General features: G+C 48.4%; 1 protein-coding gene across 1 annotated transcript; it reads right to left on the minus strand.

The window, feature by feature from the left end:
- Nucleotides 1-11,149: 11,149 nt before the first annotated feature.
- Nucleotides 11,150-17,101, minus strand: LOC309588725 (cytochrome P450 2C19-like; the record flags this gene model as incomplete). Its single annotated transcript, XM_082308381.1, has 9 exons — nt 11,150-11,416; nt 12,120-12,261; nt 13,487-13,674; nt 14,098-14,239; nt 14,755-14,931; nt 15,325-15,485; nt 15,769-15,918; nt 16,414-16,576; nt 16,922-17,101. 9 exons carry the CDS (start codon nt 17,099-17,101, stop codon nt 11,235-11,237), a joined length of 1,485 nt encoding a protein of 494 aa, XP_082164507.1. The 3' UTR covers nt 11,150-11,234.
- Between the last annotated feature and the right edge of the window lie 3,992 nt (nt 17,102-21,093).

Consider the following 21,093-nt stretch of genomic DNA (forward strand, 5'->3'; position numbering starts at 1 on the left):
AACAGGACTTAATTTTGCAGAAGGTGCTAAGGACCATCCAGTCACCATGTGTGAAATGCTGAAGGGAATATGCATTGTCTGTGAGGAGATTCTTTGTCTTTTAAAAATATGAGTAGCCAGTGGTACAGCACACTTCAGACACAGAACGATGCCTCAGACCAGGCAGGCTCGTTGGTCTCAGCATCAAGCCAGCAGAAATCCTCTACTTTGTCCTGGTGTTTCCAGTGAACGTCTTCTGGCAGATGAGGTGCAAGCCCTAGAAAGCAAAAGTAGGATTCCCCTCAGGCTGGCCTGGGGTACATATTAAACATGCTCTTGGAGCCAACAGCAGTTTTATTTGCTATGGGGCAGACAGAGGAGGTGGAGTCCCTGGTGCCCTGAAGCTCAGCTTCCCAGGCACGTGCCAGACCCTGCCCCTGTCAGGGACCTGGCTCTAGCAGGTGTGCTGGGACCCAGCCAGGTTGTCTGAGTCAGCCTGAGAGAAATGCCATCGTCTCTTCCTCTTTGCAGGTCCACAGTTCAGTTTTTAACAGGAAGAGAAACTCATCCTAAAAGGAGCGCTAACCCTGGCATCGGGCAGTCTGCTGTTAACGCACGCAGGGATTTCTCGGGGAGAAGAGGAAAATGGTGAGTGGGAGTCATCCTGTTGAGTCTTGTTTGGATGGAAGTAGCAGGGGGAAGTCAGAGTACAGGAGAGGTGAGGCCACGGGACTGCTTAGCTGTTGGATGATAAGCTCCCTGGGAGCGTTTAACCCGCCTGTTCTCTGCCCCAACCAGATCAATCAAGCTGGCCCCTTCATTAGCGCTGCTTTTCCTTACGGTGCGACCAGCGGTTTCAGACATCTGCTTGGGTTTTAGCATCTACCCCAGCTTTTCTGTCCTGGAGGTATCACCTGGTCTTAGGGTGGCTGGAGCAAAGAGGAGGCTTGTGCCCCAGATCATGCAGCGGACGCTTCTTGAGGGGATTTCCTGTCCTGGGAGATAGGACCGGCTGAAACTCACACTGTTTAGAAATGGCCAAGTGAGAGGGGCTGGGAGCAAAACCTGCTTCCTTCGAGCAGCTAGCTGGCTCTGAGACTAAAGCCACATTCTCTCTGAAATTCAATATTTAATTAATTCCATGAGCATTCACTGAAAACATGATCTCAAAGCATCTTGGATTGACAGCAGAGCTAGGGGAGTGCAGCACAAAGTTACTTGTTAACGTCATACAAACAGAAATAGATTAGTGACTTTGGTCTCTCTCACCTTTGTTGATCTTTCACTTCCCCATATTGGTCCCCTTTGTCTCTCTTCCACAGCCCTGCCCGGTGAATAGCACATAGCTTGTCCCGGCTCCATCCAGGAGCTGGCCACGTGTTACCCCTGGAGCTGTATAGGCTCCAGAAGAGGAGATGGTCCCTGCCCAGGAGCAAGCACAGTTTGAGCAAGTGTGAGAACAGCTGGGGGGTGGGGGGGGAGTATTATCCATATGCTGGAGAGTTGATGGAGGTGGAAGCATCTGTGATAAATCTGAGAGGTAAATCCAGAGCATCTGATTGCTGGATGTGTGTGTTAACTGCATTCATCCATCTCCTCTCTGCTCCCTTCAGTGAGAAGCTCTCTGTACAGAGCCACAGGGGTCCAGTAATGCTGATTTTGCCTAGGGAAGAGGCCTGTCTCCTTGTGGTCTCTCCATCAGTTTCCAGGACTGTAGGCTGCTATGAGTTACTGAGTGGCAAGAAGGGAGAGGTTGCAGCAGTTATTTTTACCTCAGCTGCAGTATAAGGCTTTCTCTCACCCGAGATGGGCTCTTGGCAGACAGTAGCTGCTGTAGTTAATGCTGCTGGGAAATCTACCTGACTCACATCAGGGTCACTGGCACTCATAGCCCTGTAAACATCACTCTGCAGTAAAGGCAATCTATGAGCAAAAGCAGGGGCAAAGCAAGCATAGAAAGATATCACAATATTGAATTACATTCACTTTACACTTACTTAGAAATTTTAGGGCAGTGGTCAGGAGTTTTAATCAAGAGGATTAGAGGTGTCCTCTTCTTTCTTCTTTGAACTAAATAAATTGGAAGTCAATAGTAATTTTCACATAAAGGACAGCCTTGTCTCTCCTGACATGGCTAGCATACACGCTTGCATACTGATCCATTTTTGTAAGTGACTTGAGACAATGGCTTTAAGCCATTGTACAATTGAGAGAAACAGCCTATTTCTCAGTGTCTTGCTAGATTTTTCTGTATTTCCTTGCTAGCAAGTTAGACACTTTGGTTTCCAAATACAACAGTCTTAGTAAGATACCCTGAATCCTGCATTTTGTAAGTAAAGGCAGCTCGCAGCAGAGCACAAAGGCCCAGTACCCTGCAAGTCATCTGTTAGAGATTTAAGTGCAGAACCAGCCTTTTTCTTTAAATAAGGGCTTACTTCATACAGTCTGTCTGCTAGTGTCCCACCTTAAGAAACTAAGTATTTAACCCTGGTCTGGAACTGTGATTGAATAAGCTAGGAAAAACATTTCTACTCAAATCAAGGGCTACCCGTGAGGTTATGACCTATTCCTAGCTGGCAACTTAAATTTGTAAATAGTCAGTTGCACACACAAATATAGTTTCACAAATAACTTCAGCACAGAAAGGTGACCATATGTAAATGTGCTCTTTATGTGGCTCCTTCTATTCAGACTTTCATTTAACCTGCATGAACAGTCCTGGAAATGATAATGAAGTCCATTAAGTGCACTACCTTTAACTAAGAAGGAGGAAATAAAATAAATTTACAGCTTCAGAGAAGAGGCAGATATGAAAATCCAAAACAAACATCAACAGGTCAGCTGTTCACAAAGGTGTGTTTCAGTGATGAAGTTCAAGGAAGGCAGAGCAGAAAATTTGGGTGAGAAATGTTTCTGCTATATTTCATTCCTATCTGGCAGCCTGGGTACAGCAATACCTGGACCTCTAAGGAGTTTGAAGGAGAACGTTTTCACTGGGTGGCCGATTGCTAGCTGTGTCTACATGCTCAGAGGCATTTCCCAACATCTGTGGTCCCCTAAGCTAAGCTGTTCAAAGGTTACACTTCCATTACAATGTCCACAGCTTGCATATAAAGGCCACACTTGTCAACAAGCCTCCAGCTGGAGTCTGTAATGGGAGGATGACTTCCGAATATTTCAATAACTCATCCCCTCTTTGACTTTGCTGTAGATTATGGTCCTCAACACCCAGTGCCCCTGTCCTAGTTTTGGCTGGGAGAGTTAAATCACAACAGCCCCACTCCTGGGCTGCAGGACTGAGACTGAGCCAAGTCTCTCACAGCTTGCTTGCATTGAGCCTTCCTTCTCCATCACCTGCAGTATCCAGGCTTTTATCAGCAAGCTTTCACTGCATTGACCTCCCTGTTCTGAAGTAACCAGGCCCTACTCAGTGCACGGCCGCAGAACTTCCCGCAGTCAGAAAAAGGACAACTTTCTGCCAGCTCTACTGGCTTTTTGTGGATGCAGAGTGAAGCTCTCCTTCAGTCTTTTCCTGTCACCTTCCAGAGCACCAGAGCTTAAGTTCCAAGGGAGACCTCAGCAGCTTTGCTCTTTCACTCCAGTTTATTTAATTCTTACCTGTTTCTGGAACTGGCTGGGGTTCAGGAATAACACTGCACCTAAGTGTCTTAAGAGAGCTGTTTCATACAGATATGCATACTACTTGCCCCTGGATTATAGGGGAGGAGAGGCCCCTGCACTGCTTGTCCTGATAACCCCCCTCGGGAGCTAAGCCTCTCCACAGTACCATTCCCAACACTGTCACTAGCACCCATCCCTACAGGCAGCCTCACCTGCCCACAGACCTCACCATGTAATGGATCCAGTATTGTATCCAGCAGCAGAGCTGCATCAGCAAGAGAGATTAAGAACAGCTTTCAACCATCTCCAAGCCTCTTTCTGCATTCCTCCCAGATGGCGGAGTCTCTATATCCTGACAGACAGACAGCACATCTAGAATCATAGAATCGTTAAGGTTGGAAAAGACCCTTAAGATTATCGAGTCCAACCGTTAACCTAGCACTGCCAAGTCCACCACTAAACCATGTCCCTAAGCACCACGTCTACCTGTCTTTTAAATACCTCCAGGGATGGAGACTCAACCACTTCCCTGGGCAGCCTGTTCCAGTGCCTGACCACCCTTTCGGTGAAGAAGTTTCTCCTAATATCCAACCCAAACCTCCCCTGGCGCAGCTTGAGGCCTTTTCCTCTCGTTCTATCACTCGTTACTAGGGAGAAGAGACCGACCCCCACCTCACTACAACCTCCTTTCAGGTAGTTGTAGAGAGCAATAAGGTCTCCCCTCAGCCTCCTCTTCTCCAGACTAAACAACCCCAGCTCCCTCAGCCACTCCTCATAAGACTTGTGCTCTAGACCCTTCACCAGCTTCATTGCCCTCCTCTGGACACGCTCCAGCACCTCGATGTCCTTCTTGTAGTGAGGGGCCCAAAACTGAACACAGCACTGGAGGTGCGGCCTCACCAGTGCCGAGTACAGGGGCGCTATCACCTCCCTCATCTAGCAGAGATTCTTCTGAATACTTCCCTTTTTGTGTGTGGAAACAATTTAGTCAGGAAGGAGTTAATGTGTTTCTATCATTTCCAGCTGTCCTTGAATCAATGGGAGCAGGCACATGTGATTAGTTTGGGGTTCAAAGGCTGCAGGTGCAAGTCCTTGCTACTTTATAAGCTGCCACTGTACTTCAGTTCCCAAGCCATAGCGGGGTTAAACAGCCTTACCCTTTCTCACTGGGGAGCTGTCAGGGTAAATGCATTGGTACAAACAATTCATGCAAACCAGTTCATGTTACCTCATATCACTTTCTTCAGTAGCATGGCATGTTTGTTTTTTTTCTCTGGAGTAACTAGCATGCCTTCCCTGTTCATCTCAAATGAGTATATTCTCATGCCATCATTTCCAGTCACTTCAGAAGCACCCCTCCCTACTCCCACACCTGGCCAGGGGCAGCTCCCAGTTGCTAATACTCAGTTCTGGTTTTCTTCTTTTTTTTTTTTTTATTTCTTTGCAGGAGACAACATCATATTTCTCACCATTGTACAACACAACAGTAAATTCAGTAAGTACACTGCATGGGATGAAGATCAACTGACTACTCACCGTCATGTTATCTGTAGGAGCTGGGGGGTGGGATTCTGGATGAGAAATTGCTGCTTTTATGGGTGAGTGTTGATGCGGATCTTCTGACAGACTGTCCTGATGCCGCTGACATTATATTGTAGCAGAAAAGACAGGTGAGATGCTTAAACTACGCAGATTTCTGCATTTGTGCCTGTTTTCTTTCAAAGGCTGCAGGTGCAAGTCCTTGCTATTTTACAAGCTGCCACTGTACTTCAGTTCCCAAGCCATAGTGGGGTTAAACAGCCTTACCCTTTCTCACTGGGGAGCTGTCAGGGTAAATGCATTAAATGATAAGGCCCTGACTACTCAGAGGCCCTCTACGGTACAAACAATTCAGGCAAACCAGTTCATGTTACCTCATATCACTTTCTTCAGTAGCATGGCATGTTTGTTTTTTTTCTCTGGAGTAACTAGCATGCCTTCCCTGTTCATCTCAAATGAGTATATTCTCATGCCATCATTTCCAGTCACTTCAGAAGCACCCCTCCCTACTCCCACACCTGGCCAGGGGCAGCTCCCAGTTGCTAATACTCAGTTCTGGTTTTCTTCTTTTTTTTTTTTTTATTTCTTTGCAGGAGACAACATCATATTTCTCACCATTGTACAACACAACAGTAAATTCAGTAAGTACACTGCATGGGATGAAGATCAACTGACTACTCACCGTCATGTTATCTGTAGGAGCTGGGGGGTGGGATTCTGGATGAGAAATTGCTGCTTTTATGGGTGAGTGTTGATGCAGATCTTCTGACAGACTGTCCTGATGCCGCTGACATTATATTGTAGCAGAAAAGACAGGTGAGATGCTTAAACTACGCAGATTTCTGCATTTGTGCCTGTTTTCTTGTTTATTTAGAAATTAGTAAATCCAGTGAGAGGTGAGTTTGCTAGGCCTGTAATGCAGCTGAACTTTCTTCCTGCTCCTTTCACCAAAGGGAATGTGACTGTCATTTCAGATTTCATTTCTGTTTTCTGCTGGTGACAGAGGGGTTAAAGAGAGGAGCAGGCCATTAGCCATCACAGCCGTTACCACAGGGTCCTTTACATGTCCTGCCACTCAGTTAAGATACACGTCACTGCTAATTCTTTGCTAAAAGACACGGCGTTCCTCTCTCTTCCCCCAAAAAGCTGGGGCAAAGATCTGGGCTTTCTAATCCTGCCTTCCCACTTGCTGTACTGTGAGATATAGTCTCTGTCCTGACACACAGACCCTTTCTGGTTTTGCATCTTCCCAGCCAGGGATCAATTGTGTTTTGCTGCTGAATTATAGGCATTGAGGACAATTAGTCCAGCCACAACCTGCCTTAGAATGAGGAAGGGCAATTTTTCTGGCTGCTGAGTTACTGAAAGATGGATGTAGATGTGAGTATCGATCATGGTTGTTCCTGGCTAAGCATCTGTTAGCTGCAGGGGCCAGAGGAGACCTGGCTGACCTGAGGCCTTTGAGGAGGCACATACAGCTCTTGAGCTCTGGCCTGTACCCAGAGGCTGCTCCCCGCGGCTGCTCTGGATGCTGGGTCCTTTGGCTCTCACCTGGAGCAATGTCAGCTTGAGATGGTGGGTCAGTCTGGCAGAGGGGATAACAAGTGAGGCACTTGCCGTCATCACTGCCTGTGTGATGGACTTCTTTCTTGCTGGAGCTGCCTTGTCATATGGAGCTGGGTGTGACATGTTGCAATGGCTAGAAAAAGCCACATGGTTTTGGTTTGGGGTACACCAGGTTTGCCAGTGCCCTGCACCGCATGCCTTGCATCTGTGAGCCAAGGCACTGATTGATCCTCCAGGTGAGGCCATGCAGGCAGCTGCCTCTAGCATTGTGGCAAGGACAGAGAGCAGACTTGCAAAAGCACATCTTTTCTTGGGGCTTCCCACTCCCCTTTGCTTTTCATTCTGAATCCAGATTTCTCTGCCATATATTTGTGCTTATCTCTTGTGTGTGCTTTTTTCCAGCCTCAAGCCCCTTTTTGAGGAAAAACATATATTCCTTCCATTCAGTCAGAGCCATTGTTGGAAGGACCAGAGTTTGGGTTCTTGCTTATGACTGGGAAGTACAGGCCATGACCTCAGGGTGCAGCTGGGTGCTCCATGTGTTTCTGACCACATGCTGTTGTTGAAGTCTTGCAACGGCTCACTTCACCTCTCTCCCTGCTTGCTTTGTATGAAACACTTTTTTGTAAATGTTCTATAACCATCTTATTTCTAGACTTCTGCATATACATCTGGAAGCACAGCTGTCCAGGCAGATTGTTCTTCTGGGGTAAGAGTTATTTATTTAATCCGATTGATTGTGTGGAACTTTCCCTCTGAAATCAAATCTCTGCTTCCCCTGTCCATCTCTGTGCGCAGGGCTGGATGCCACTGTTTTGATCTGGGGCTCCAGTTTTGCTTCTCGCATTGGCTTTTCTCAATGTTGTATGGTAGCCACTCGCTCAGCACAGAGTTAAAGGATCCCACTGCATGCATTTGTCCTGACTGTCTGTCTTTGTTTAGTATGAGCCCTGGGTGGTTGGAGTAGCCGCAGGGATACCCAGCTTCCTGGTCTTGGTCCTTGCAATCATCTTGGCGGTGGTCTGTGTTCTCCAGTGGAAGAACTACAGCTGGAATCAGGTGACTACCTTCCATCTCCTGGGTGCTTTGCTACCTCCCAGCCTAGACCTCCACATCAGAAAACTGATTCAACACATTCTGAAGCTCTCAGGAAGTTCAGGACCATGTCCCTAGGCACTGAGACTGTCTCTGCTCTGTCTCTCAAAGGCTGGACCTCAGCTTAGGAGTTGCAGGTTCATAAAGATAAAAGAGATATTCATGGAAAATACTGAAGAGGCACCTCCAAGTGGTCTATTAACTAGCAGGAAATGAAAAAAAAATCTATCAATCACCACTGTTCTTCAGTGGATTTCTCTGTCATTTCCCACAGGAAATTATTCATTTAGGGATCCTCTCACTCCAAAATGGTGTTACTTAGCTCCAGAAATGCTGCCAAGGTGTTTCATAGTATGTATAGCTTGGTCAGTGTTTTTTCTGTGTTCCAGCCCATGGGGTGGGTGGGTCTTCACACCTTGCCTACCTCCTCACTGCTGGGGTAGGGTCAAGAGTTTCTGTAGCACCACGCTTCCTTCCTCTGAGGTGAAAAAGCACCTGCACCACCAAAGAGACAGTCAACCTGCCCATGGAGGAACAAAGACATGAAGCACTCTGGCAGCCAAACATTGACAGTTCTACCTAAAAGGGCCCTTTCCTTCCCATGCCACTTTACAGATGTTTTTAACCAGCTCTAGTACTTGCATGGATCTTTATGTTTCCTTACATCAGAAAGAAAGGTGTAACAGTACTGAGGGAGTACATTTCCCTGTAGTTGTTGTTGGTAAACATCTTCCCCCTGCCCCGCCCCCCCCCGATGTAAATGTGGAAGTGAGGGCTTTCCCCTGTGTTCAAGGACCAGAAAACTTTTGGATGTTCTAGTAAAGGCAACGCTCAGGCTTTGAGGTTTCCCCTCTGCCAGGTCATTCTCATGGGCAGGCATCAAGTGGACTTTATAATTGTTCCAAATGAAAGAGAGTTTTGGCATCCAGCTTAGAATATGTTGGATATGATCCTTGATATTATCCCCTGTGTGGTTATTTATCCTCTGAGTATGTCCTGAGAACATATTCTCACTGCCCTGTGCTTCTTATGCAGTTGTTTGTGAATAGTAGATAGATGTTGTTTGCCACTGTTTCGTTCATTGCTTCAGACGAATCAACATCCTGATGGTCAGGAAGAATATGAATATGAATCATCCCCTCCCAGACCTCCAGACGTAAGTCATCTATTAACTGATTCTCAACATAGCACACACGCTGCTGAGTGAGTTAACTAAATGCAGGACTGGCTTTAAGGGTAGTCCTAGACTAATAGAGAGTTCACGGTAAGCTCTCTCGCCATGCTTGCCTGGGGCTCCTGCTGTTTCTGGTTGCATGTCTGTCCATTTGATGCAATCCCAGATGAGAGGCCAGCAATGGTTTGCCATTGGTTTAGAGCACACAGACATTAGACCTGCATCCTGCATGGGCAAAAATGGAGGGAGAAGGAGGGATGAACCTGAGATGTGAACAAATGTGACATTTTCTTCAAAATACTGCCAAACATTTCCAAAAAGAGAGGCAGGAATTCTTGCATACTGTATTCTCTGCAGTACTCACAAGGTCTCTGAGTACCTTGTGACAATCATCACAGAAATTATATTTTGCTTCTAGGACTTTTATATGACCATGATGCAGGGGACAACAAATGTCTATGTAAATGAACATCCAGACAAACACCGCAAACCAGACATCCAAACACAACCAAAGCCCATGAGGATGAAGAAGGCCAGAAGAGAGCCATCTGTGGTGGAACCCATTTATGAAAACGATCCGCCCTATCACTGAAAGAAAAGCACCAAATAGTCGCTGGGACCAGAAATAACAGACACAATCCTTTTCCTGGACACCAGGGGTCACACGGTTGCAGTTTATGAACAAGACAGATTTCTCTTTGTGCATACATGAAATTCTATGGAGGACAGGACAAAGAGACTTTGGATGGGGAAAGAACTTGTTTGCAATGATGCCTCTGAGATGTGGAAGCAAAAAGAGTTTCCCCTGAAATACCCAGGCTCTCTGGGAGAGATGGTTTTGCTATCCTCCTAAATTTAAGTTAATTAATTTTAATAAAGAACATGTACATCCTTGCAGTGATACTGATGGTAGAAAAGAACAGCCAGAGAGTTGGCTGGAGTCCTTATCACTCAGGTGCCTGAGCTCCTCGCAACAGTCTGCAAAGACAGGGGTGCACTCTTCATTTGGCAGGAGGAGTCCAGACCATAAAGTGAGATGAAGTGATAATGCCCAAGAAAACTGGAAGAATGCAACTCCAGCTGCAGAACAGCCCTCGTGATGGCAACTTCCCCGAGTTCTCAACTGTTCCTTACCTGCAATGGTCTCTCACTCACGCTGTTCTCTCCTCGGTACCTTGGCATTTCAGTTAGGATGTGGGGTGGGAGTGTGATTCAGGCAGGAGGCACCAACCAGAGAAATAATCTCCTCAGCAGCCCCATCTTGATTCATGTGGGGGTGCTGGGTGGCCACAATGACAGGTGGGTTTGTGCTGGCAACTGCCTTGGGGAGAGCAGGAGGCCTGGGGGAGATGGTGGGAGAAGGACAGAGGAGCCATAGGGAAGGTGCTCCCAGCTTGTGGAAAGGCTGGGCCGTAGAGTGCCCGAGAAATGAGAGGAGCAGCCAGAGGTCCCACCAAGGGGATGAAGGCAGCCAGAGTTTCAGCCTCTGAACTGGGGTGGGGAGCGCTCTCCTCCAGGAGGGATGCTGCAGCCATCCTTCGTCCAGCTGTGGGCAGCAGGACTGACAGCCCCAAGAACAGCAGACAGAGCTGCTGATAGCCCCCAGGCCACAGTACCCCCTTCCCCTCCCATACCGTGAGCCTTCCCAAATTGTGTCGTGCTGCAAATGGCCATGGGTTCCTTTCAGGCAGCAGCAGTGGGTCCAGTGGCTGAAGCAGGCAGAACCCTTGCCCCAAGAGGGACAGTCCTTCCTGCAGGGCGCTGGCCACAGGCGCTGCAGACCTACTCTGCAGTGTGGCAGCAGATGTGGGTGCTGCCCTAACCCGAAGAAAATAACGGCTCAAATCCTCATAAATAGATTTTTCTTTATTGGGTCATTAACATACATACATGCAGCGCTGTCCATCTGCAAAGCACGCTGCTCTTGGTGGGACATGTGCTGCAGGAGAAGCAGGTCGTGGGCAGCCATGGGAGCCATGTTTGTGAGAAAGTCATCTGTTTGATGCGGCCAGTGCGCTCAATGAACCCGTGGACAGAGTGTCAGTGCAACAGGCTGTAATGTCACCCAGGGCCTCCCTGTGATGTGGTGGAGCGGTTCTGGGAGGCTTTGAAGGTGTCTACTCTGTGCACGCACCTGTGTTTGGGCTGCCTTCCTGGAGGCCTTGGGAAGGTGGGCCAATGCTCCTGCTGTTGGTTTTAGTAAGGGAGATGTAAAGGAGCAGCCAGGCTCAGGACACTGTGGAGAGTGGTTTTGTACTTTTCAGCGGGGGAGAGCACAGAGCTGGTAGACAGGAGGTACGTTGCCTGTCCCACTCAGTGTTGGGGTTATGTTGAGTTCCTGGGGGTTGACGACAGGCTTCAAGGTAAAGTTCTGCAAGATGGTGGCCATGAATAAGAATATCTCCATGCGTGCCAGGCCCTCTCCAGGGCATATTCGCTTCCCTAGAAGTGAAAACAGCAAATAGTGCTCAACAGGTGTTGCTGAGTAGACCAGAGTTTGTACTAAGCAGATGTGCTGCACAGCTTTATTTACCAGATACAGCCACAGCAGTGAGATGACTGTCAGGATTACTAAGGACATTTGCAAGCGAAGAGTTGCTTGGAGAAAGACCCTTGGCAGTTTGGTTGGGTGTGTGAAGGAAGACCAGGAGCAGGAGAACTCTTAAACACGGAGGGGGCATCACAGGAGGCAAGATGAGAGAGAGCAAGGCAACGTAAAGCACGGGTGAGAAAGCAGAGGGTTCGGGCTATTGGTAGATGAGTGGTTGCATGTAGCCTGAGAGGTACTTAAGAGGTGCTGGGGAAAAGTGGAGCTACCACAGAAAGACAGGTTGGTTAAGGATGTCTTTGGTGGTTGTGTAGGAAGGTGACAGGTATTTTAGAAAGTGCCAATGGGTCCCATTCATGTCATTACATCAGCAACTCCTAGTAGGAGGTTTGAGAAGCCACCAGGCCCAAACAAGATGGGAGAGGCAGCTGGAGAAGGGAGCAGCAGGGAGGAGTTATCCAGAGAGCAATGAGCCCCAAGGAAGCACCAGTGGGACCGTGCTGGGAAGAGGAAGTGTGTTACAGGGAAAGGCAGGGTGGTCCCCAGAGGAGGAGGAGGTCAACAGAGGGAGGAAGAGAGAGAAAGCCTGTGCTTTACCTGCTGAGAAGGGCATGAAGAACTCACTCTTCCTAAAGGTGCCATTCTCGTTCAAGAAATGTCCAGGGTTGAACTCATTTGGATTTGGAAACTCTTTACTGTCATGGAGGACAGAACTGAGGATTGGAAAGATTGTGGTGCCCTGAGGTAACACAAGGAGAAGAGAAGGACATGAAGGGGAGGCGAGTTAGGTCACTTAATCCAACTGCCTGCCAAGTTAAAACTGGGCTTCCCATCACAGCCCTACCTGTGCCTTTGGTTTCCCTTTGGGGACCCTTCCTTTGGGGATGCGGCTTTAGGGAGACCCTGCCAGATGTCACAGCAGGTACCGTTGTTGGCTGCCCTTCCTGAACGCTCCCTCTCACTTTCAGACCATTTATCCTCACCTTGCTGTGTTCATCTGGGGACACACCACCTAATTCTTCCACTTTCTTAGTGTTTCACAATAACGAACTTGTAGATGCACTATGTTCCTTCTTTTCTGCAAGCCCCGAAAAGCAAAAGCACACAAGGTCGTGGAAATGAAGCTCTCTTCCCCTCTCCTGACAAATTTTTCCTGCCACCATCCTCTTCCTTCCCTCTTCCTGACCAGCCATTGGCGGGGGGGGGGGGGGGGGGGGGGGGGGGGGGGGGGGGGCGATAAATGATCCAGCAGTGATGACACAAGAGCCCTCTGCTGGAAGCTGAGCAGTTCCCTGGGTCCTGCCTTTTGATTTTACACAGACAGCTGAAAATCAAAACCCCAACAGCCCATGTGCTGCTCTTCCCCTGCTGAACACAGTCACCCAGAAGAGCAATGAGCATCACCGCCACGGGCTGGGCCAGGCCAGGCCATGGGTTGCTCTAGCCCATCAGCCTGCCTCTGCCAGTGGCCAGCAGTGACTGCCTCAAGAAGTGTGTAAGAACAGGGCAAACAGTTTTTGCCTGTTCCCTTGAATGCAGACATATCCTCCAGCACTTTGTGGCTCAGGGGCTTTCTGTGCTCAATAACCACTGATTGACTTTGCTTCCAACCATGTGCACAGGCTCTCCTGGATGGTGGTGAGCAGTTCCATGGCTTTGCTGCCTTTTGTGTGAGGAGTCACTGCTCTATTTTTTTGTGAATGCACTGTGTTTCTGCAGATAGGTAAAGCTGCAGAGCAAGTGAGCAAAGATGTTGGGCAGAGCTACTGTTCCAGTCTTAGCCCGTGGAGTGGCAACAAGGGATTGCAAGTGAGCTATAGGAGCCTGAGGATAAAACCTTCATGAAGGGCTGGGTGACAATGAGGTCAGGCCACAGCATTTCTAGCTTCTGGCTTGTAACTGACAGCCTAAGAGCAAACATACTGCCACCTTGTTGTTGAACTTGAGGGAGCTTGCCCACTAACCTTGGGAATAACGTACTCTCTGAAGCAGGTGTCTTTGGTCACAGTGTGAGGGAGACTCAGGGGGACGAGGGCGATGAACCGCTGAATTTCATGGACCACTGCATCTGTGTAGGGCATCTGGGTCCGGTCAGCCACACAAGGTCTTCGTGATCGTCCTACTACCCAGTCAATCTCTTCTTGAACTTTCTCTGTCATGAAAGGCACAAACCATAAAATGGGTGAATAAACCAAAACCTACCTAAACAGGTTTCCCTAAACTGTCCACAAATCACAGATGACAGGAGCATGGATGTTGGTTTTGGTGTTGACTACAACACAGCTCTACTGTGGCGCATGCAAAGAATGTCCTTGTGACTTGGCTAAATAGGAGTACTGGGAGATAAAGATGTAGACACAGTCAAGTCCCTGGCTGTGAGGGGAGTGCATCTGATGATGATGCCAGTGAAGCTGAGGGATCTCTAATGGCCACCCCAGGGAATGACAGTGCAAGGACTTTGCCCTTTTGGGTAAAATATGAGAGAGAGAGGAGAAAAGTTGGGAGAAGGATGTGGTGTTAGACATGCACCCAGCCCAGCGGAACAGCTAGAGAAGAAGAGGTCACAGACTGGTACCTTGTATCTTTGGGTATTTGAGAAGAAGCAGAAGCCCATATCTTATGGTGGTGCTAGTTGTCTCAGTTCCGGCAGTGAACAAGTCGAAGGTTGTGGTTATCAGGTTCTTCATGTGGAAATTGGAATTGGGATGCTCTTTCTCCTAGGGAGAAGGCTGCGGTGTTTCTCTGGCTGAGTTAAGTGGCCTTTCTTGTGTGATCCCAGGCCTTCCTTTTCACCGAGAGCTGTTGCATTTCTCTGCTAAGGTGCAGCAGCCATCTGGGACAGTGCAATGCTATCTTTGTGCAGTAAGCTCAACCCCAGAGCAACATTCTTTCAAGCTGTGCGCTGAATGGTACAGAGCTGCCTGTTTGCCCTTGCTGCACCAACTGCTTTCCAGTGAAAGAACTGCAAGACCAGGCTGCAAATGTCCCTGTGTTTTGGTGAGAGCAGATGAAGGTCTTGCTGTCTAAGCAGCTGCAGGTAGTGGCTGGTGAGTGTGCAGACCCAGAGCTATAAGCTCTAGCACAGACAATATCTGGGGTAATGTTGGTGTCTTCCCACTGCACAGCCCAGCTGCCTGGGAAGGGGTCATCCCATCTGTGCTACTTAGGAGAGGGAAGGGGCTCAGCGTAGGTGTGTTTGGGGGTGAGCTGGGGCTGTATGCTGTCTCCTTACCTCCTGCATTTTGCTGAGGAAGCAGTCGATGAAATCCTGAGGGGAGCTGGGATCTAGTGAGGCTTGGTGCATCTTTACCTCCTCTGACACAAAGGCTTTTAGAGCATCAAATTCGCTGAATATTTTGTTGTGTGGGCCAGGCAAGTAATCCAGGACCTTTGAAAACATCTGGTAGAGCTGTAAGGAAAGAAAAAGGAAGGTTCCTAGCATGACCATTGCCCCATCCTTTGATATTAGCAAAAAGTCTAGGAAGGCTGCAACCCTCTCAACTGAGCCAAGCAGAAGGGCTATGAGGCTGGGCAGTCTGACAGGGCAGTAGGGGCTTGCTTAGTAGTAGTAGGAACCTTAGAGGTGGAGAAGAAGCGTGTTCAGGACTAGGGGGAAGCTGCATTTAGCTGGCAAAGCCAGCTCCATTGGTGAGGGTGCTTCTTGCTCTTGAATGAATTCCCTCCTGTGCAGCAGAGCATTGACGGGGTCCCAGTTAGAAGACTGAAATGGGACTTCATTGGGAGGGAGGCCAACTGCTCCCCTGCGAGCATGTTGCCACTGTGAAATGGCTATGGAATGTACCTGTCCCCAGAGGGAGTTAATCATCTCAAAGATGTTGTTCATGTTGTTCATCAGGGCCAGGAACTTCTTGTCTTTATAGTCATACCGTTGCCCAAAGACAATGGAGCATATGACATTGGAAACAGCACAGCTCAGCATGAAGGTTGGGTCAAAAGGTGCTCCTGTGATTTCAGAAAAGTTACAAACCATAAAAAATCCCCAAAACTATGGCTACTTAGGGCTACTGTGGGTAACCTGAGCTCTGGTTGTCAGTGGAAATACCAGATCACAGTGGTCCTCCAAAAAGTACAGTACGTGATCATGGAATTATTTGCTGCTTTGTAATGTGGGGTAGCTGGTACATGGACCAAACACATGTGAACTTCAATTCTATGCTAAAGACATGGGCTCCCTTAATACAGTCCTTTTTTTTCAAACATAAGCTATATTAAAAATGGACCATACCCTTTGTTTTGTTGATCTCTTCCAGCAAGTATCCAGTTTCCTCCTGGATCCTCTCTTCAATGGTCCTCTTCCCCATTCCAAAGCTGCGCAGAGTGCTGAGAGCAAAACGCCGGACTTGTAACCACTCCTCATTGTTGCTAAAAATAATTCCTGCAGAGGAAGAAAGAAGAGGGAAGACCTGGCTTGGGCGTGCTGGGTGTGAGATGAACAGAGGCTTACGGTAACAATGAATCCTGTCCCTGGGAGACCACTGACCTGGTAGTGTCATACAGTACTGTGGTTTGGAGGCAATCTCTGGAGGTCTTGTAGTCCAGCTGCCTGCTTTTGGCCTTTTCCACCACATACCCAACCTCCTTGTGAACAATTCATCACTCATATCTGCACATAATTTCCCTTGCTGCAGCTGGTGGCTGTTGCCGTTTGCCCTTTCACTGCTCACCACCGAGATCAATCCGGCTCCCTTTCCCTGCTGCCATCTTGGGGTGGTGGAAGCCAGCAATTACAGCCTACTCTGCCTTCCCTTCTCCAGGTGGGACCCACCCACTCCCCGCAGTCTTCCCTCATTCATGGTACACTCCAGCTCTAATCTCCCAAATGCACCCTCAGCCCTTCCCTTCTCAGAAGGAGCTTGATCAGCAAAGATACCTAATCCATTGTTAGCCCGGTCTCCTATTGGCATGTGTCCTCTGGCAGCAAACTCGTCTGCGCGATCAATCAAGGCTTCTTTCACCACATCATGTCCGTGCAGCACCACTACTGGGTCAGAGCCCAGGTGCACTGTGAACACTGGTCCATACTCTTCACTGAGCTGTCAAAATGCAAGGGAGAACACAGCCATGGAGCAGATAGGAAGGAGGAGTTGAAAAGTGGCCTTGCTGCTGCATCCCACTGCAGGCAGTGCAGCCTCAGAGCCCAGCAACGTCAAGATTTGGTCCTCTCATGATAAATGCGGGTGTGGAGAGGGTTCCCAGCTATCAGGCCCTGAACAACAATGGCAACAGCAGTAAGGGGGAGCAGCTGAGATCCCCATGACTTTTCTGCTCCTCTGGGATTGTCATTCATCAAGCCATGGCCACAGGTTGTCCCCATGCACAGGTCCCACACATTTCTCGACCACAGAAGAAAGTAAGAGAGAAGAAGAAAGTGACCTTACCTTCTGGAGGGTTTTGGCCAAGTTCTTTGGTTTCACCTGCAGCACATTACCCAGCACGGGAAGGGGAGCTGGTCCTGGAGGCATCTTCCCCTTTCCAGACCTCCCTCTCCATGTTGCAAAGGAGAGCAGGCAAGCAATGCAAACCAGGAGGACAACAGTGGCTGCTGCCAGGAGCCCCATTTCCTTCTGCGGCTCAGGAGGGAGTGACTCTGGCTGCCGGAGCCCGAGTTTATATACTGAAGGGCTGTGTAGCTATGTTAGCACAACAGCATGTTTTGGATCACGTGGCTGAGTTAGCCAATGTTACTAGTCAATCATTTGTTAGACTGCCCTGTGTTATGAAACTAGGACTTCTCTCAGTGTTAACTGGGCATTGAAGACACGCCTTATCTCAAACAGCTGCAGAGGCCAACAGAGGTTAAGAAATGTATAATGTGCTCATAAAACTTGTTTTGTTTTGCCTAAAGTTCATTGTTAAAGAGATCACACTAAGGGTACACTCTTCTACTGAGGCGCTCCCAGAAATTCACTGTCACAAGAGCATCTTCCAAGTATTTCAGTGTCATTTGGATTTTCTGTTCTTTGGTATTGATTGTTCCTGAAGTCTTCCTGACATTATCAGTGGAGTTTGCACTGCGTGTGATGTGCCAAAAAACATACTGACATGCTCTCCTCAGTGCACAGCAATTGCCTCAGTCTCTTGCCCTTAGAGGTGTCTGGCCTCACAAGAAAGGAAAGTATAAAATACCCATCTAGCAAGGGTAGAAAGGTCTCCAGACATCACAATAGAAAAGAAAGGACTTGCTGGGAGAGATAAGATAAAGACATAAGAAAAGGGGACTAGACCTTGGGATTCTGACCTCTTCAAGGTCTCCTAGAGGAGAGAAAGAGTGAGAGAAGCTGGTAGAGAAGAGAGAAATCAAGAACTTGAGTCTCTGGGGGAATGGCTTCCCAAGCTGACAAAGCTGCACTTGTGAGAGGCTGGGTATAGGTCAGCGCAACCCGGCAACTAGTCCTTGCACTTGCAATGACTAAAGCAGCCCACCCAACCTACTGCTGGAAGCTGGCATGCACAAGTTCTTGTTTTGTTGATGTTTGACTCCGATATGAGGAACTGCTCCCCTGGAAGGGCCAGAGGTGCTCTGGGAGGCTGCAGAGCATGTCTGATGTGTTGTGAGGACTTCAAAAATTGCTGGAGGCTTCCTACCCAAGATTACTCCAGGGGCTCCATACCTGCGAGGTCCCAACAGCAGTGGCAATGGCAGGTAGAAAGGACCCTCAGGGCTGTGGCACTGCCTGCGCTCTTGCTCAGTCTGGCCGTATCCTTCTGTCTCTCCTGAGCTGTGACACTTTCTCAGGAAGACAGATCTCATCCAACTGAGCAGAAGGTGTTGCGAGGATATGGTATGTAGGACTTGGTGGGAATTAGCAGGGGGCCTCGGTGAACTGGGTGCTCGGTTGGAGTGTGCTAGGTTTGCTGTGCAGCAGTGCATTAACGTGAGTTTCCCCTACACTCAGAGGTGCTAGTGAAGCTCTCCATCCCTTGCAAAAGTTTCTGTAGCTTCCCAATGAGTTCTTAAGTCATCCTTGCTTTCTCACATAGGTGCAATAATTTGCTAGTTCATCTTTTAAAATCTCATTTCACTTCTGAAAGACCCGTACTTGATACTTTGGTGTAAAAACTGAATTGCCCACCAGTCTGGGCTAGTTGCTGATCTGCTGGCCTAAACTCCTGCATCAGCTCAGATGTTGCCAGGGCAGTTCATGGAAGTTCATGTAGCTCTAGCGACTTCCACCTGGTAAAAGCAGAGTTCATGGGAGTCTGCACTGCTACATGAGGTCTCTCTGCTGCCAGCATTCATGACCTTACCACCATCCCTGTAAAGTTCCCTCATTCCTGAGGACAAGGGCTCACTTCTCAGCTCTGCCTCACAGTTTGCGACATTGGGCAAAAGCCCTGGAACTATGAATACGTTCAAGATTTCTCATTTTTATCACGATAAAATTGTTATATTCCAAATATTCCCACCACCCTGGCAGACACACTGGGGATTTACAAGGGAGGAAAACTTCTAAGACTAGTCACTCAGACCTTTCCCTGTGGGAAACCATGGGCCTTTTCATGCCACAGTAATGTCCAAGGGTTTTCTGAGTACTTCCTTCTTTTCGCAGACGCTAAGAGTAGGCAGGGCTGGTCTATCCTCTCCGTCAATGTGAAAGTCCAGGAAGGCCAGGCTGAAATCCCCTTCTCTCCATCTTCCCCAGGAACTTTGGTTTTAAGTTCATTGGAGGTACGTGCTAGGGATATTCAAAGAAAAGGCCTTTGAATAGCTTTTTCTTTGAAAGTTATAGCTTTGCCTCTTTTTTTCTAAAATAAAGCACAAGCTTGAAAAACTGTCATCATCATGTAGAATCTCCTGCAGGCTTGCTGCCTGCACCTTCTCTTTTTGGACCTCGGTTGCCACACCTGCCCATTGTGCAGCTAGCACCCCTCATCCCCGGGATGCTTGGTGCAGATATCCCTGCTGTCTGCAAATGCTGTTGAGCTTCTGTGGAGGAGTGTTTTGACTGAGTCACTCCTCCATGCACTGCCATTTTGTACCACGTACAGTGCACGGTACAGGCCAGACACACAGTGATCTCGTCGGAAGCAGTCCCACAATGCACAGGGCATTTTGTACTCCTCTTCCCAGCACTTCTTGGTGGTGGTATTTAATACCTTCTTTTCTTCCCACAGGTCTCTAGAGAGCTTTCTACAGCCAGGGCATCTCCTACACTGCTGTTATGTCTGCCTCAGTCTCCCAGGCTCAAAATTGTTAGGAGGAGAGGATTTTGCTGATGGACATCTGAGGAAGAATTTAGCTTGCTGGAGTTATGATCAGCTTCAGGCTGGTGGCCCACAGAGACGTTTGGCTCACCTGCCTTCATCCTCTGCATGTCATGTTTGTGGTGGTCTTGGGTGCTAGCTAAATTGGTGCTTACAGCTGGGTCATTGTAATGCATGAGAACTATGAAATGGATGAGGAAGAGATTTGCAAGGAGAGACCTGCCTGTTTCCTCTCAGCCAGGCTGCTTTCCACTGCCTATAACAACTTCTTCCAAACAAAGCATTTAATTTCCATGAATTTCAGGCTTATTTCACTTGCCTCCCATCTCTACATCATCCAACACGGCTGTCCAGTGTGTGTGTAGAAATTAGGAAAAGGCACTTACCTGAAACTGTTCTCAGCATGGGTATTGCTTGGTGGATCTACAGCACTCCCGGTGTTGTTTCACATAGAGTTATTCTTCAAGTACATGTAGACATTTTTCCTGTCAGCATAAACAAAGTATTGGTGGGTTAAAGTGTAATGAAAACTATCTATAGCTCCAAAGTACTTTGTTTATTGTTAGTGTTTACCCAATTATCAGCAGGTAACGCAGTCCAATGGTGCATTCAGCAGTCACACAGTGGCTGTGAGATTTGGGCAAGATGTCTTGGCACAATGCTCAGCTTCTACAGAGATGAAGCCTCCCTTCCTGCCAAAGTCCAAATGTTTTCCCCGGGTACCTCTCTGCCGTGGCTGCCTAGTGGGACCAGCACATTTGGTTCATGAGTGCTGCTCAAACAGCAGCCACGCAGACAGCCTGTCGAGATCCATTTGCTTGAGTCCCTGCTGTGCAGAGCAGCTGAAAAAGTCTTGTACTTTGTGGAACAGTCCTCCTGGTTGGTGCATGAAATAAGCAGTGTGCAGGGTAGGCACAATGGCTTTCTTCACCCAGCTGCCCAGCTGGGATCACGCCATCCTGTACAGCTGTAGAGGAAAGATAGATAGGCTATGGGCTAAGGTGGAAGAGCAGCGGAAACTCCTCCGTTGGACTCAGCTACTACCCATGCCTGTTGACGAAGGCTGCCTGGAGGGGCGAGTGTGCTGCCTGCTGCGTGGTGCTGTGCAGACATCTGGGAGCTGGAGGGTCTGCTGAGAGCGGAAGCGTGGGTGACTGCCAGTGGAAGTGCATTATTAAGGGTCAAGATTAGAAATCCTACTCATCTAACCCACACACCGTGCTGGGATGTGTGTGATGATCTAGTCCCAAAAAAATAAGCAGATTACAAAAGAACATGATGGCACAGCCTATGCCAGTGCTCCTGCTGCAAAAAGTGGGGCGCAAAAAGGCATGCACAAACTATA

The sequence above is a fragment of the Platalea leucorodia genome, assembly GCF_965183815.1.
Source record: "Platalea leucorodia genome assembly, chromosome: 4".
NCBI classification, from domain to species: Eukaryota; Metazoa; Chordata; class Aves; order Pelecaniformes; family Threskiornithidae; genus Platalea; species Platalea leucorodia.